The sequence below is a fragment of the Chinchilla lanigera genome, unplaced genomic scaffold (assembly GCF_000276665.1).
Source record: "Chinchilla lanigera isolate Chin_1 unplaced genomic scaffold, ChiLan1.0 scaffold00152, whole genome shotgun sequence".
In the NCBI taxonomy this organism is placed as follows: domain Eukaryota; kingdom Metazoa; phylum Chordata; class Mammalia; order Rodentia; family Chinchillidae; genus Chinchilla; species Chinchilla lanigera.
Genome location: NW_004955553.1, coordinates 1,987,399 through 2,002,635, shown reverse-complemented (window position 1 = coordinate 2,002,635; position 15,237 = coordinate 1,987,399). Strand labels below are relative to the sequence as shown.

General features: G+C 49.6%; 1 protein-coding gene across 5 annotated transcripts in view; it reads right to left on the bottom strand.

Moving 5' to 3' along the window:
- Positions 1-6,465: 6,465 nt before the first annotated feature.
- The window catches only part of Slc16a5 (solute carrier family 16 (monocarboxylate transporter), member 5), a 26,800-nt gene continuing 18,028 nt past the window's right edge, over positions 6,466-15,237 (bottom strand). For 4 of the 5 annotated variants that reach the window (XM_013508644.1, XM_013508646.1, XM_013508645.1 and 1 more), the window contains 3 exons: positions 12,768-12,911; positions 8,607-9,413; positions 6,466-7,523 (listed from right to left, as the gene is read on the bottom strand). In XM_013508644.1, the coding sequence (XP_013364098.1) occupies positions 7,282-7,523; positions 8,607-9,413; positions 12,768-12,911 (1,193 nt within the window). In that variant the 3' untranslated portion in view covers positions 6,466-7,281. The remainder of the gene's footprint in view (positions 7,524-8,606; positions 9,414-12,767; positions 12,912-15,237) is intronic. The other variant, XM_013508647.1, reaches the window with a different exon arrangement.

The window sequence follows — 15,237 nt, the reverse complement described above, 5'->3', positions numbered from 1 at the left end:
GCCAGCTTGGGCTACAAAGTGAGCTTAAGGTCAGCCTGAACTGCATAGCGAGGCCCTGTCTCAAAAAAAAAAAAAAAAAAAAGAAAATAAAAATTGAGGCACAGAGGACATCGACGCGGCTGTGAGCTCGAACAGGATGCCCGGGGGTGCTGATGCTCCAGCAGAGCCAGCCAACCACCTACGCCTCGAAGGCTCAGTTCCGGGCTCCAGCGGAAGTCGAGCTGGCCCCGCCCCTAAAGAGCGGAAGGGGCGGGGCTAGATTGGGGAGGAGGGAAGGACCATCGCTGAACTCCTCGGCGCGCATGCGTAGCGTGTTTCCCCGCTCTACCCTCTGGCCATGCGCCTAAAGAAGGCGGACGGTAGATGGCCTCAGAGCACAGAACAGTGGGGAGGCGCCAATGTAGAGCGCAGAAGCACTTGATGGAATTGGAGTGGGCAGCGTGGCTTCCTAGACCCTCTGGAGCGCGTCAACTCTGTAGACCCTGTGTTTTTCATTGGAAGAATCGGACAGAAGCACTTGGGCACAGAAACAAAGTTTTTATTCTTTTTTTTTTCCCTTTGGTATCGGGAATCCAACTCATGACCTTGCACATGCCAGGCAGGCGCTGTGCCGCTGAGCTGTATCCCTGGCCCCAAAGCTTTTATTCTTATGCTTGAGCACAAGGTGGAAAGTCGTGGAGGACAGGAACCCCAGGCTGACCCAAAGGACAAAGATATACAATACCATGCTATGGGATACATGTCTCATTACCATCTTGGCTCCACCTCAATGACTATGGATATATTTATTCCATAGCACCTAGAATTTGTCCTTTATCATCTGAGAAAATTCCTAATTGGGCTTTGGAACAGGGCACGTCCTTCCCCTGCATTAATAGACTTGGTCTTAGTGACTTTTTTTGTGCATGGCTGTGGCATCTTGGTATCCGCTGACCCCGCATAGTCTTTGAAGATTGAGCTGACTTCTTAGTCTCTTGTATTCCTTTAATTTAATAGCCTTGAAATGGATCCACTTCTTTTTTTGTTTTTGTTTAATTATCAGCATTTTGTTTTGTTCTTTATTGTTTTGTTTGTTTGTTTTTGAGACAGGGTCTCGCTATGCAGTTCAGGCTGGCCTTAAGCTCACTTTGTAGCCCAGGCTGGCCTCGAACTCACAATGATCCTCCTGCCTCAGCCTCCCAAGTGCTGGGATTACAGGCATGCGTCACCATGCCTGGCTGCTTGTTTTGTTTTTTGGAGACAGGGTCTCACTATGTAGTTTAGGCTGGTCCTGAACTCACTATGTAGTCTAGGCTGGCCTTGAACTTATCGGGAATCCTCCTGCCTCAGCCTCCCAAGTGCTAGGATTATAAGCAGGTGCCACACCACCCCTGGTGTGGTGCACTTCTTTAAAAAAAAAATTGGTACATTTTAGATATACAGAGTGATAACATTCATCATAGGGAATTTGTACCTATACATGGTGTATCTTGCTTCTTTTTTCCCATTCCCCTCCCTTCCCTTCAACAATTCTTCCCCTCTTTATTTACAAAAGCTTTGTTTCTATTTTTCCTTCTGTCTTTTTTGTCCCTTCTTTCTTTTACCCTCCTGTCTTCTTTCGTTTCTCTTTTTTCCCCTCCAGTCAGATTTTATTGGTACATTTCTCTTTTCTTAAGAGTAGGAAAATTTATTGGAGAAAAGGAATAGGGAATAGGAATAGCTCCTGTGAGACTGGAGGGGTCCCAAATGGGTTGCCCCCTTCTCATTTGAACATATTCTTGCCATTTCTGAATATCTATTATACATTTTGGTCTTTACACTTTTGATTTCTCACGCCAGAGCAAACCATGCAATATGTAAACAGGTGTGTCTAGTTTATTTCACTTAAAAGAGTAATGTCTCAAGGTCTATCCATTTACTTAGAAATGTCTCAAGTGCATCCTTCTTTATGGCAGAGTAGTACTCCATTGTGTAAAAACACCCCACATCTTCTTTATCCATTCATCAATTTATGAGCATTTAGGCTGTTTCTAAGAGTTGGCTATAAAAACTGTGCCACTACAAACATGGGTGTGCATAAATTGCTCTGGTATGATGCTTTTAATTCTTTTGGGAAAATATCAAGAAGGGGAATAGTTGTGTGGAATGGGACCTTTAATTTTACTTTTTCGAGGAATCTCCATACTGATTTTCACAGTGGTTGCACCAGTTTACACTCCCACTAACAGTGGAGAAGGGTTCCTTTTCCCCAACAGCCCCGTAGCAATTTGTTATTGGTTGATTTTTTGATGATAGCCATTCTTTCTGGAGTGAGATGGACTCTCAGCATTGTTTTAATTTGCACCTCTTGAATGACCAGAGATGCTGAACATTTTTTCATATATTTATTTGCCATTTCTACTTCATCTGAGAAGTGTCTTTTCATTTCAAATGCCCATTTTTGGACTGGGTCTTTAAATTTGGGGAGGTCTTTTTTTTTTGAGTGTTTTATATATTCTAGATATTAGTCCTTTATCTGAGGAACAGCTGGCAGATTTTTTTCCCCACACTGTGGATTGGTTGTTTCTCTTGCTGTATTTTTGTTTTGTTTTGTTTTTTGTTTTTGAGACTGGGCCTCCCTGTCTCAAAAAACCTGGTTGTACAGCCTCACTGTAGCGCAGGCTGGCCTTGAGCTCACTATGTAGCTCATGCTAGCCTCGAACTCATGGCAATCCTCCTGCCTCAGCCTCCTGAGTGCTGGGATTACAGCCGTGTGCCACCATATCAAGCTGTGCAAAAGCTTTTTAATAAGATGAGACCTTGTTTGTTGATTCTTTGTGATAATTTCTGTGTGATTCGGCTTTTATTCATAAAGTCTTTGCCTACACCAGTGTCTTCAAGAGTTCTACATATTCTATCTCCCAGAAAATTTAGTGTTTATGTTTTAATATTTAGATCATTGATCCATTTGGATTTTAACTTAGTGCATGGTGCAAGATATGGGTCTAGTTTTAATCTTTGGCATGTGGAAAGCCAGTTTTCCCAGCACCATTTATTAAAGAGGCTGTCTTTCTTCCAGTGAAGGCATTTAGCTCATTTGTCAAAGATAAGGTGGTTGAGTGTGTTTGGAGTTGTTTCTGCATCTTTTAATCTGTCCCATCTATTTTCAGGTCTGTTTCTTGCCAGTACCATGCTGTTTTGATCACAGTAGCTTTGTAGTATAACTTTTAAGTCAGGGATTGTGATGTCCCTTGCTTTATCTTTGATGCTTTGATAAAAGAGATGCTTTTATTATTCTAGGTCTCTTGTTTTTCCAAGTTAATTTTAGGATTGTTTTCTTTAATTCTGTGTGATATGCTATTGCAGTTTTGATTAATGATTGCATTAAATCTGTATAATAATTTTGGAAGTATGGCTGTTTTCACTATATTTGTTCTTCCTACCCAAGAACAAGGGATATCTTTCCATTTTCTAATATTCTTTGATCTCCTTTTTCTTAGTACTGTAGTTTTCAATGTAGAGGTCTTTTACTTCCTTCATTAGATTGATTCCTAGGTATTTCAATTTTTTGGATGTTTATGTGAAAAGTATTATTTCCCTAACTTCTCTCTCAGTTTGTTACTTGTGTACAGGAATGCTATTGATTTTTGAGTGTTGACTTTGTATCCAGCTACAATACTGAATTTGGTTTTTAAATCTAGAAATCTTTTGGTGGAGTTTTTGGGGTGTTTTATGTAGAGTATCATGTCACCTGCCAATAATGATACTTTAACTTTTTCCTTTTCTGTTGTTGTTTATTTCTTTCTCTTGTCTAATTGCTCTAATAAGAATGGTGACAATGGACGTTCTTATCTTGTTCTTGATTTTAAAGTGAAAGCTTTCAGTTTTTGTCCATTTAGTGTGATGTTGGCTGTTGGTTTATCATAGATGGCTATTATCAGATTGAGATAAAGACCATCTATTCCAATTTTCTGCAGGGTTTTTATCATAAATCGGTGTTGGACTTTGTCAAATGCCATTTCTGCATCTATTGAGATAATCATATGGTCTTTGTCTTTGGGTCTGTTGATATGGTGTATTACATTTATTTGCCTATGTTGAACCACTCTTGCATCCTTGGGATGAATCCTTCTTGGTCGTGGTGTATAATCTTCTTGATGGTATGCTGCATTCTGTTTGACAGTATTTTATTGAGGATTTTTGTATCTGTGTTCATTAGGGAGATTGGCCTGTGGTTGTCCTTCCTAGTTGGGTCTTTCTCTGGTTTTGGTATCAGAATAAAACTTGCTTCCAGGAATGAATTTGGGAATATTGCTTCCCTTTCAATTTCATTATAACGAATTTGAGAAGTAGTGGCATTAGGCCTTCACTAAATTTGTTGTAAAATTCAGCGGTGAATCAGTCAGGGCCTCGGCTTTGTGGTCCAATTTTTAACTCTCAATTTCCTAACATTGTTTTTCCAAAAAGGTGACCCTGATACTCCCTCCACTCCAACCCTGAGCTAAACCTCCCACCTCCACCTCTGGCCAGAGTCAATCATCAGGCTCTTTTTTTCTTTTTCTTTTTGTTTTGTTTTTGGGCTTTTTTAGACAGGGTCTCGCTATGCAGTTCAGGCTGGCCTTAAGCTCACTTTGTGGCCCGGGTTGGTCTTGAACTCGCAACAATCTTCCTGCCTCAGCCTCCCGAGTGCTGGGATTATAGATGTGCGCCACCATGCCCTGCTCATCAGGCTGTTTGTCAGGCAGATGGGCCGGGAGCATCTCGGGAAGCACTGACGAGCCCCGAAAACACCTCACTTCACCCCAGAGTGCTGTACTGTGGCTTTCTGGGTTGTGGACCCTGGGATGCTGAAGCTCTCTGGCCTGATTCCTTTTCTCAGTGCTTCTCGGGGAGGTGGTATGTGACCAATATCTCATGATTTTAAGGAACAGAGCACTTGGAAGGGAGGTGACCTTGCCATATTTGCATCATGCTTGAAAATGTAGGGGTAGATGCAGGTTAGTCTCTGAGCTCCCTGAGGACAAGGACCATGCGACTATGCTCTGAACCTGGCACTAAGGTTCAGAGGATCAGGGAATAGGAGCCCCCACCTGGGATGGGTCCCAGTGCACAGCTGGGGCAGGATTTCTGAGCTTAGTCTGAGTGCTGAGGTACCCTTCCTGCTCAGAGTGAGCCCCAGGCCCTTTGGCATTTGTAACTACCCCGTGTGGCCTGGGGAAGTGTCTCAGCTCAGGGTGGCCAAGGGTCTTCTCTGCCTTTCAGGGGACAGAGCAGCAGAGGCCTGGGTACTGGGAGGCCAGAACTTGGGGGCAGGATGAAAGTGAGCCCCAAGCCTTCCCCCACACAAATGGCCCCAGGCCCTGTCTAGAAGAGTCTCAGGGAATCAGCTAAGTGTGGTTCTGGAATCAGATGGGCCATGCTGTAGTCGGTAGCTGAGCTCAGACTGGGTGGGAAGCTGAAAGGCACTGGGTTTCTTCAGGACACTCAGAGTCAGACTTTTGTTTTGTTTTGTTTTGTTTTGGGACCGGGTCTCACTATGTAGCCCAGCCTGGCCTTGAATTCTCAGTCTTCCTGCCTCAGCTTCCCTAGTCTAGTATCACAGCTGTGTGCCAACATTCCCAACTGATACTTTTCAAATTGACAGAGATTTTGGCTTATCCAGACTAACCACGTTTTTCCAGGCCTAGAGACGGTGAACAGTTTGCCCAGACCCGTGCAGAGAGTTATGGCGGTGAAATACAAAACTCAGGTCCAGAGCCCTCTGCGGCCTGCTGCGCTACCTCCTTTGGCCATAAGGGGGCACTTGTGGCAGGGCCGGGAGGAGACAGGACACAGGACAGCCAAGGATGCTTATTTTTGCCAGATGGACATGTGGAGGAGGAAGGCTGCGGTCAGGTGATGAAAATAAAGTAATTTCTCCTGATAAGATTTTCTTGCTGGAGCTTGGCTGAGCCTGAATCAGCAAACCGCCTGAGACCGAGCACCTCCGGCCAAGCTGGGAGAAAGGAAGGGGGAAGGGAGGAAATGTACTCTAGGCTTGTTTTCAGTTTTATGAGTTCAGAGTTTACGATCTGCTGTGGGGAACGTTTTTGTGTACAGTTTAAACAAACTGCTTTCCCACTTCCTGGGTGCCTGGCTGGGACAAGCCTGGGTTACAGCCAGCCTTGGTGCTGCCTTCAGGGAGGCACAAGTAAAGTGCACACAAGTAACGTGTGAGGGGTATAGCTTTGGCCTCTAGGCCACAGGCCCAGGCCCAGGCCCAGCCATCTACTGTCCTAGGTTGACACTTTTCTTCTTTCTCTTTTGTTTCAATTTTTATTTTTAATTTTTAAATCTTGTCTTTTTGAGATAGGGTCTGGCTGTGCAGTTCAGGCTGGCTTTGAGCTCACTTTGTAGCCCAGGCTCGTCTTGAACTCATGAGTACCTCCTGCCTCAGCCTCCCGAGTGCTGGGATTACAGGTGTGAGCCACCACACCTGGTTTATTTTTTAATTATTGAGACAGGGACTCTCTTGTAGTTCATGTTGTCCTTGAGCTCATTATGTAGCCCAGATTGGCCTCAAACTCACAGTGATCCTCCTGCCTCAGCCTCCCAAGTGTTGGGATTATAGGGCTGACACTTATAACACAGTAGGGGGAAAGGCCTTAGCAGGCCAGGAGGGGAGCACAGGGCTTCTATTGCAAATGTAGTCTTGTTTTCAACATGGTACTTGGGCTGTTTAGCAACCCTTCCCTTCCCTTGGTCAGTCAAACATCTGGCTTCCTTGGGTCCCAGTGAGTGAGACAGAGAAGACCCTGGAGCAGTCCCTGCTGAGGTACCAAGGGACTCCTCACACTTCCCAGATTTGGAGACCCAAGCCGAGGACTTCCTTCCTGCCAAGGGCAGGCAGGTGATCCACCTGACCTTCAATTTGTCCCCAGCCCACGTTCTGGCCAACTTCCCAGCCTGCCCTTCTGCTGCTGCTCCTCCCAGGGTTCCAGTCAGTGTGAGATCAGCCTCTTGTGTGGCGCAGCCACACCCACAGTCTTGGTTGTCCTACAGTTCAAGGTCGATCGCTTATGCCCCTGGAGGAAGTGTACTCTCTTTTAGAACGGTCTTGAGGCCACAGAAGGACAGGACAGTGGATGGTGGAGGGCCGCAGGTTGGATGGGAAGGTCCAGTGTGTTGGGGCATAGCAGCTACAGTAAGCACTCGCCAAGCTGAGCTTGCCATCACGGCCCCCAGCAGGGCTCAGAGACACCTTCCCGGACCCAATGAAGAAAGCCAGAAAGGCCTGCTCCTGGATTCTGCTGGCTGGAAGAAATGTCACTCTCAGAGCAGGCCTCAGACACTGGTCACGATCTCAAGGAGTGGCTGTTTCCTGGGACTGTCCTTGCCGTCGGGGGTAGGCCCGTGCACTGGGCTGGTCTCTGAGATGGCTCCTTCTGCCTTGGGTTGCCTGCCTTTCTGCTCCTTCTTCTGCAGGTAATAGAAGCCTCCAGCCATGAAGAGTGCTGCTGAGCTGAGGAAGAAGCTTGACATGTAGAAAATATAGGCGAAGTTGCTGGTGGTGTCCAGCAGGAAGCCTAGAAAGCAAGGAGAATAGAGTTGGTGGAGTCAGGTATTTTGTTCAGCCCCTCCCAGGCCCCACCCTTCCTCCTGGATCCCTCCCTCCACTGATGTGCTTGTAGAACTGCCTTGGAAACTGTGCCTTACAGTGGGACACTCGGGGGAGTCCCATTAGGCTGGCGTCAACTTCCCCGTTCTTCCCATAATTACTGCCACTATGTGTTGTGTACTGACTGTCCCACCGCCCAGGGCTTCACCAGCCTTCCCTCATTTACTCTGAAAGTCACTCTCAGCTGCCTGGCACTCCCTCTCCTCTGCGTCTCTATTTCCCAGTTCTGTGTGTTTGTCTCTGAGCATAAATCACTGTAGCGGTCATTCCCAGCTCCTCCATCAGGATGTAAGCCCCGAGAGGGTGGTTTCTGGCCATGTGCGCCTAGTGACTGGCCTGCATGAATATTTGAGAACTGTTCTTGCTAAGCTACCAAGTTTCCCCAGCTGGCCTCCCATTTGCAGTCCTCTGCCTCAGCCTCCCAAGTAGCTGGGATTACAGGCATGCGCCATCGCACCCAGCTTCTCTTCTGCATTTGGAGCTGACACTGTGGCTCTGAGAGGGAAATGACTTGCCCAGATCTGATAGGAAGAAGGAGAACCAGGACATTAACAGGAAACATGTATAGCGCTTATTACGTGCCAGGTTCTCTACTAAGTCCTTTACTACTTAACTCAGGGGAGTGCAGGGAGCCCATAAGGCAGATTCTACTATCCTCCTCCCTTCACTGATAAGAAAACTAAGGTGTGGAGAGGAAGATGAACTCAGGTAGGGCTGGTGGGAAAACCCATAATTTCAAGTGTTCTTACTCCCACCAGGTGGGGAACGGGGTGAGGGTGGGGATGGTGAAACTTTCAGAGCTACCAAAGACCTCTGTGGCTCGCATGCCACAGGTTCACCACCGCTGTCCTAGGGTACCTGGGAAAATCACAGACACCGACTCCCTACCCCTGGAGATGGTGCTGAACGGGGCTCAGATCTGTCCAGACTGTTCTACTTTGCCCCACCCACACCCCACCCGGGCACCCCTGGATGCCTCCCAGAGCCTCACCAGCCATTGGTGGGGAGATGAGGGCAGCAATGCCAGTACTGATGGAGAAGAGCCCCAGGGCACTGGGGAACCGGTTGATGGGGACAAGTTCCATAAGGACCTGGAAGAGGCAGATGCCTATGCCACACATGGACACACTGTACACCAGGCAGTAGCCTACCAGCACCCAGAAGTTGGCCGACATTGTGCACACCAGGTTGGTGACCCCGTTGAGCAGGACTGCCAGGGTGAACAAGTACTTGCGGTAGCAGGCAAAGTACGGCCGGCCGATTACCAGTGCCGCCACGGGCCGAAGGAAGATGTTGCAGAAGCCGAAGATGGAGATGAGCATGGCTGCCTGGTACTCCTCCACTCCATACCTCATGGCATATGGCACCAGGAAGATATGTGGCAGCGAGAAACCCATGAACATCCATGTCACACCCAGCGTGTAGATACAGTAGCCCATATTGTGCCGCAGGATGTCAAAGGCCAGGTGGTGCTGGATGGCTGAGCCATACTCTGCCAGGCAGCCTTGCGCTGGTGTCTTGGAACGGGGAGGGGGATCTTCCTTGGTCTCAGGGACATTGGTGGCTACAGGCCTGATGATGGCCCCACAGACGCAGCAGTGGAGGAAGACCCCCCCGAAGATAAGGAAGGAGCCCCTCCAGCCCAGGTTCTCCAAGAGGTAGCGGGCGAATGGGGACCAGACGGTGAAGCCCAGGGAGATGCCTATGGAGGCCAGTGCATTGGCCAGCGGCCGCCGGCGGATGAAGTACAAGCCCAGCACCGTGACGCTGGACTGGAAGCTGAAGCTCATGCCAAGGCCTGTGGTGCGAGAGGGGAGACCAGCTCAGGGGTGTTCAGGAGGTTGCTAGCTGTGCCCAGAGCAGGGTCCTGGGGTCATGTCCTGTGTCTGCCTCCTTCAGGTCTAGCCCAGACCCATTTGTAAGTCCCTACGGATTGAAGATGTTAATCTGCCTGCCTTGCCCACCCCTTGGAGCTGCCCTCCCAAGGCTGCCAGGAGCACCCGGTTCCCCTCAGCCCAGTACCACAGTGACCTTTAAAAAACCCATTTAACACCTTTGAAAGACTTCCCGTCACACTTGAAAAACAACTGAAGTATTTACTATGCCCAGAAGGCTCTGTGGTTTGGCTCGGGCCCACCTCTCGGATGGCATTTCAGGCCACTCTGTCATTCGCTAGGGTTAAGCCACCAAAGCTTTTTTCTCCTCCTCTGTACACCAAGCTGCCCCTACCTCGGCAGATTGGCAGTTACCACTTCCTCTGCCTAGAAAATGCTTTCCTCTGACTCTCTACTCCCACCTCAGCTCAGACGCCACTTCCCGCGCAGAGGCCTTTCCCATGCCTGACTACCCTGCTGCACCCACACAGCCGTGCACGCACCAGAGACAAAGCTCAGAATGATGCGCCACTGCCAGCTCGCGTGGGTCCCGGGCTGCCCCTGCTGCTGCGGCTCCCTTGGTCATCCACTTGCCTGCCCTCCTAGGTGACCGTGCAGGCCTCTTCCTCTGTGTGCCCAATGTTGCCTCTCCATCCTCACGCTCAGCCGCCTATCTGGATGACCCCACCCCCACCCCCCGCTGTGCTCTTAGTGGCCAGCCCTCTACTTCTACCCTGCAGCCAGGCTAGCACCTTGCCAGCCACACATGGCTGAGGCAGGAGGATCACAAGTTTTGAGCTCAGCTTGGGTAATTTAGTGAGGCCCTATCTGAAAAAAAGAAAAAAGAAGAAAGAAAAAAAAAAGACTGGGGACATGATTTAGTGTTAGTGCAAAGGCCCTGGGTTCAGTCCCCAGTATGGAGAGAAAAATCCTCTTTATGTTACAAGTCCTGCTGGATATCAGGCCATTTCTCTGGTCCCTGTACATAGAAATGTGTGGAAAAGGCTGGAGGTAGAATGTATACTTAGCAAGCAAAAGGCCCTCAGGTCCATCCCTAGCACCACGAAACAAAAACAAAAACAAAACCACCACAACAGCAATAAAACATGGAAGTGTTATCTTTGCCATTCTCTAATTCTTACATTCCTGTTCTCTTTCCCTCCCTTCCCATCTCTCTAATCCTGTACTGAGTACCAAGCCATGCTAGGGAAGCCTTTTTTAAGATAGGGTCTTTGTTTGTAGTTCTGGCTAGCCTTGAACTCACTGTAGCCCAGCTGGCCTCAAACTTGTGATCCTCCTGCTTCAGTGTCTCAAACTCTGGGATTATAGGCATGTACCACCATGCCTGGCTGGCAAGCCTAACATTTAAATTTAACATCTGCTCCCATTCTGATCAGGCTTTGATCCTCCCTTCACACCAGACACACTCTTATCAAGGTCTTTAAGGCCATATTGCCAATGGTGAGCCTAGCCTTCATCTCATCCAACCCATCAGGAGCATGGTACACTTTATCATTAGTTATGGAAGGTCTAAAATGTCCCCTCAAAGTCTGTGGGTTCAGAGGCACAGCTTTCTGGGTTGATCTGGATCATGAAGACTAACTTCAGTGGATCAATCCATTGATGAGACCATAATTTGATGGCACTATTGGAAGGTAGTAGAAATTTAAGAAGTGGGGCTTAGTTGAAGGAACTGGGTCATGGGGACATGATCTTGGGACTATATCTTGTCTCCAGCCTCTTCCTCCCTGTCTCTTCCTTGTGCTCTCTGCTTCTGTGCTAAGAGGAAGTCGTGTTTCTGCCTTCAGGTCAGCCAACCATGGACTGAAACCTCAGAAACCATAAGCCAAAATAAACCTTTTCTTCTATAAGCTGTTTTTGTCAGGTATTTTGTCCCAGTAATGGAATGTGCATAATACATCATCCCTTCTTGAGAAACTCTCCTGATCCTCCTACTTTTCCAGTGACTTCCTGTCTAGGCCTTTGATCCCTGGAATGCCCAGGCTCAAGCTTCAGGCCTCTTCAGCTGTCAGCTTCATTTCCTCAGTGACAGCTAAGTGATTCCTTATCTCAAGTCTTCGCTTTCACCCATCTCATGACTCCTGAACTGTGCATTCCAGCTCAGGGCCTCTGCCTGGAACTCCAGACTAGGGTGGTTCAAACCCAAGCTTCCCGTCTTCCTCAAACCTGCTCCTGACAGTTTCCCCATAATAGTTGATGCCTGCTCCATCCACCCTTCTAGCAGCTTACGGCAGAAATCCTTGGTGTCACCTTGTCTCTTTGAACCTCAGATCATCCTTGACCTCTCATGCATACTTCACCTCCTCCTATCACTTCCATCATCTCATCCAAGCTACGACCCCTTTGGTTCACGGTCACACTCCTGCCTTTTCTGCTTCTCCTAGCCACACCCCTGCAGATGCCCCTACAGACACCCCTACAGACTCATCCCTCATCCCCAGAGGGATACCTTGCAAGAACCATTCTACCAAACCCCTCAAATGGCTTCCCGTATCACTATACAGTCTTTTATGAGCTAAGCCTCCATCTCACCTCCACTGCACCCCTTGGACCCCCTATTCCTACGTCTGCCCCTTTCTGCTCCTAAATTTCAGGACCTTTGTGTTCACTGTTCCTTCTGCCGGGAATACTCTTCCTCACAGAGCCTTGGGCCAGATTCCCTCACCTTTGCTACTCTCTGCTTGCTATGGTTTGAATGTCTCCCTAACCTCCCATGTGCTAAAGACTCAGTCCATAGCTTGGCACTGTTGGGAGGTAGTGGAGATGTTCAGAGATGGAGCCTAGCATGAGGTCTCTAGGTCGCTGGGGGTCTTGAAAGGGGTTAGTGCGACCTCAGTCCCTTCCTCTTTTGCTCCCTGACTGCGAGGAGCAGCTTTGACCCACCAAGTGCTTCCTGCCGTAACCTGCAGACTCGCCACAGGCCCAAGCCATGCGGACCGAAACCTCTAAAACTGTACACAAAATAAACCTTCTCTATTTATAAGTTGCTTATCTCAGGTATTGCTTCAGTGACAGACAACTAATACATTACTCACATGTCTGTGGCAGCCCCGTTGAGAACAGCAAACTTATCCTTCTTCTGTTTCCCTCTCCAAGTGTCTGGGGCATTTTATCTCTTGTTTCACATCTGCCAGTTCTCACCCCAGGCCAGGCCCCTACGACCCTCTCCCGTCCCCTTGTCCTGCAGTTCAGGAAGATGAAGGGGCTTGCCTGCTCTGCCCCCTCCTGGCTGCCGCTTTAGGTGGAGTGAAAGTTACCTGTGATCATTCCGGTTATGAGGAAGAGCTGGCTGAGGGAGCGGCAGAAGGAGCTGGCCACCATGCCCAGGCTGGCCAGCACGCCGCCCAGCATCATAGTCGCTCGGCAGCCATAGCGCTCCACCAGGAAGCTGCACAGGGGGCCTGCGGGAAGCAGATAGTCAGCAGGCGGCAGCGGAATGAGGATGCTGAGGTGGGGGAGAGGCACCCAGCAAGGACTAGCCGGGGGCACCCAGGGCATGAGACCTGGAGCCTGCCAGCCTGGATTCAGATGCCCACTCTGCCCCACCCAGACTGGCCATGGGGCCTGAGCAAGTCTTGATCCCTCTCTGTGCTTCAGTTTTTTTTCCCCCTACATAGTGAGGGGTTGGACTGAGCCATGTTTGATTCCAATAAGGATCCCCGGAGGGACAGACCAAGGCCTCTCACTGCCTGAGAACCCACAGCCGGTTCCATCTGGGTCAAACAGGATTTGTCCACGACCCGCATGGACACCTCTTGCTTCGGGTCTGTCACAGAGGGGCTGCCCCAGGGCATCTAAATCGTGGTGAGCACCTCCAGCCTTTAACCTTTTAGAAGGCTGGCCACTGCCCTCCCTCTGCCTTCCATCTTGTACAACTGAGTTAAGACCCTGGACCATCCTGAACCTTCTTGCTCTGGCCTCTGGAATGTTCTAGAGAAAACCAAGCCAGGGAGTTTCTGTCCTCTCTCATCATTACCAAAGCTACCACCAAATCCACACGTAGGGCTGGGGGCTGTGGCTCAGGGGTAAAGTGTGAACCTGCTGTGTGCAAGGTCCTGGGTTCAACCCCCAGCACCAAAACACCCAAGTCCTCAAAGCTCTACCACCAAAACCCCTTCAAAATTCCCCAGCTCCACACCCAGATATTTGTTCCCTGCAGCGAGGGAACATCCATCCTCCTCCATCCCAGCTGCTTCCTTACCAGCCCATACCCTGACCACCAGAAACCAGCCCGCCCAGCCAGCCACTTCTAGACACCTTGCAGGGGTCGCATTCATCCAGTGGCCTGTCCCCAAGCACACACAATTGAGCTTCTCCAAGTGAGTCTCCCAGAGTGTGGCCAGAGGGTCAGAGAGTGTGGGGGTGCCTATGCCTACACATGTGTGTGGCAGTGCCAGGGTGAGCAGGCAGCCCCTCCTGAGAGGCAATCAAGTGAACACGGCTGACGAGCTGTCCTTGCTGATGCAGGAGAGGTGAGGTGTGGACAGGGTGTGATTCCTGGCCCACACACCTTCCCCACGCGTGAGTCTGGCCTGACTCAGGAAAGGTGACATTGAGAAAAGCTCTGAGTCATGGAGTTGGGCTGGGGCTGGGGCGGGGCCCTAGAGGCAGGTGCTCCATCTGCAGGCAGGGCACACAGGGTGGGTGCCGCTTCTCCATAAATCGCTCAGCAGCCTTGGGCCGACCTTGCACTTTGTGTTCCTTTGCTTTCCTCCCCTCCGAAACATGTGCGCATGGGGCAGGAGGGGGTGCTTGAAAGGCTCAATGACACATTCAAGTTTAAGATTTCATCAGTAGGGGCTGGGGATTTAGCTCAGCGGCAAAGCGCCTGCCTGGCATGCGCAAGGTTGTGAGTTCGGTTCCCGGTACCGGAGAAAAAACCAAAAACCAAAAAAAAAAAAAAAAGATTTCATCAGTACTCTGAATGAACATGTCCGTGTGTGTGAGCCACAGATGGACAGACAGACAGGATGGACACTGACAGAGGTGTTGGTATACATGTTCCAGGCGGTGACCCAAAGCTGGCTGGGGAGTGGGGGTTCTCGGCTCCCAGCCACCGCCCAGGCTCCTCTCTGCTGCGTGACAAAGGGTGGGCCGAGGGCCCCACTGCCCACCCCAACCTTGAAGGTCAAGAAGCCACATAGTCTGGGCCAGGCCTGGCCTTTCCCTTGGCCCTGAGCTAGAGCTCCAAGCAGCATATTCAAGGGTCATTGAGGTTGACAATTTCCCTTTCTCTTCCCTCCCAGGGAAGGACCTGGAATAATAATAAGGTTGCTGGTTCCAGCTGGAGTGGGTAGAGGAGAGGTAACCAGGAAGCTAGGGTCAGCTGAGGGCAGACAGGTGCATGGGAGAGCCTGTGGGTGGTCAGGTCTGCTCCTGTTAATAAGTGGGGTCTCCTTGGAGGGCTGGGGTCAGGTGAGTCACATGCCTGGAGGGGCCAACAAGGTAGGACCTCTGAGGCCGAGAGGGGGTGGGGGTGGGGGGAAGGGCTGCCTTCCCTCTCCAGTTCCAGCCTTGGTAAGCTCCCTCTGCAGGGAGCCCAGGGAGAGATGGGATTCTTGCCCCGCCTCTGCTTGTTCCTGGAGTCTTCCCCTGGTCCCCTCTTCCATCCCAAAACCCAACGAGGGTCTCTAAAATATGAATAATTCACAGCCCCATAGACCACAGGTTCTCTTTCTTTTTTTTCTGTTGTTCTTTTTTTTTTTTTTTTTTTTTTTCTTTCTTTCT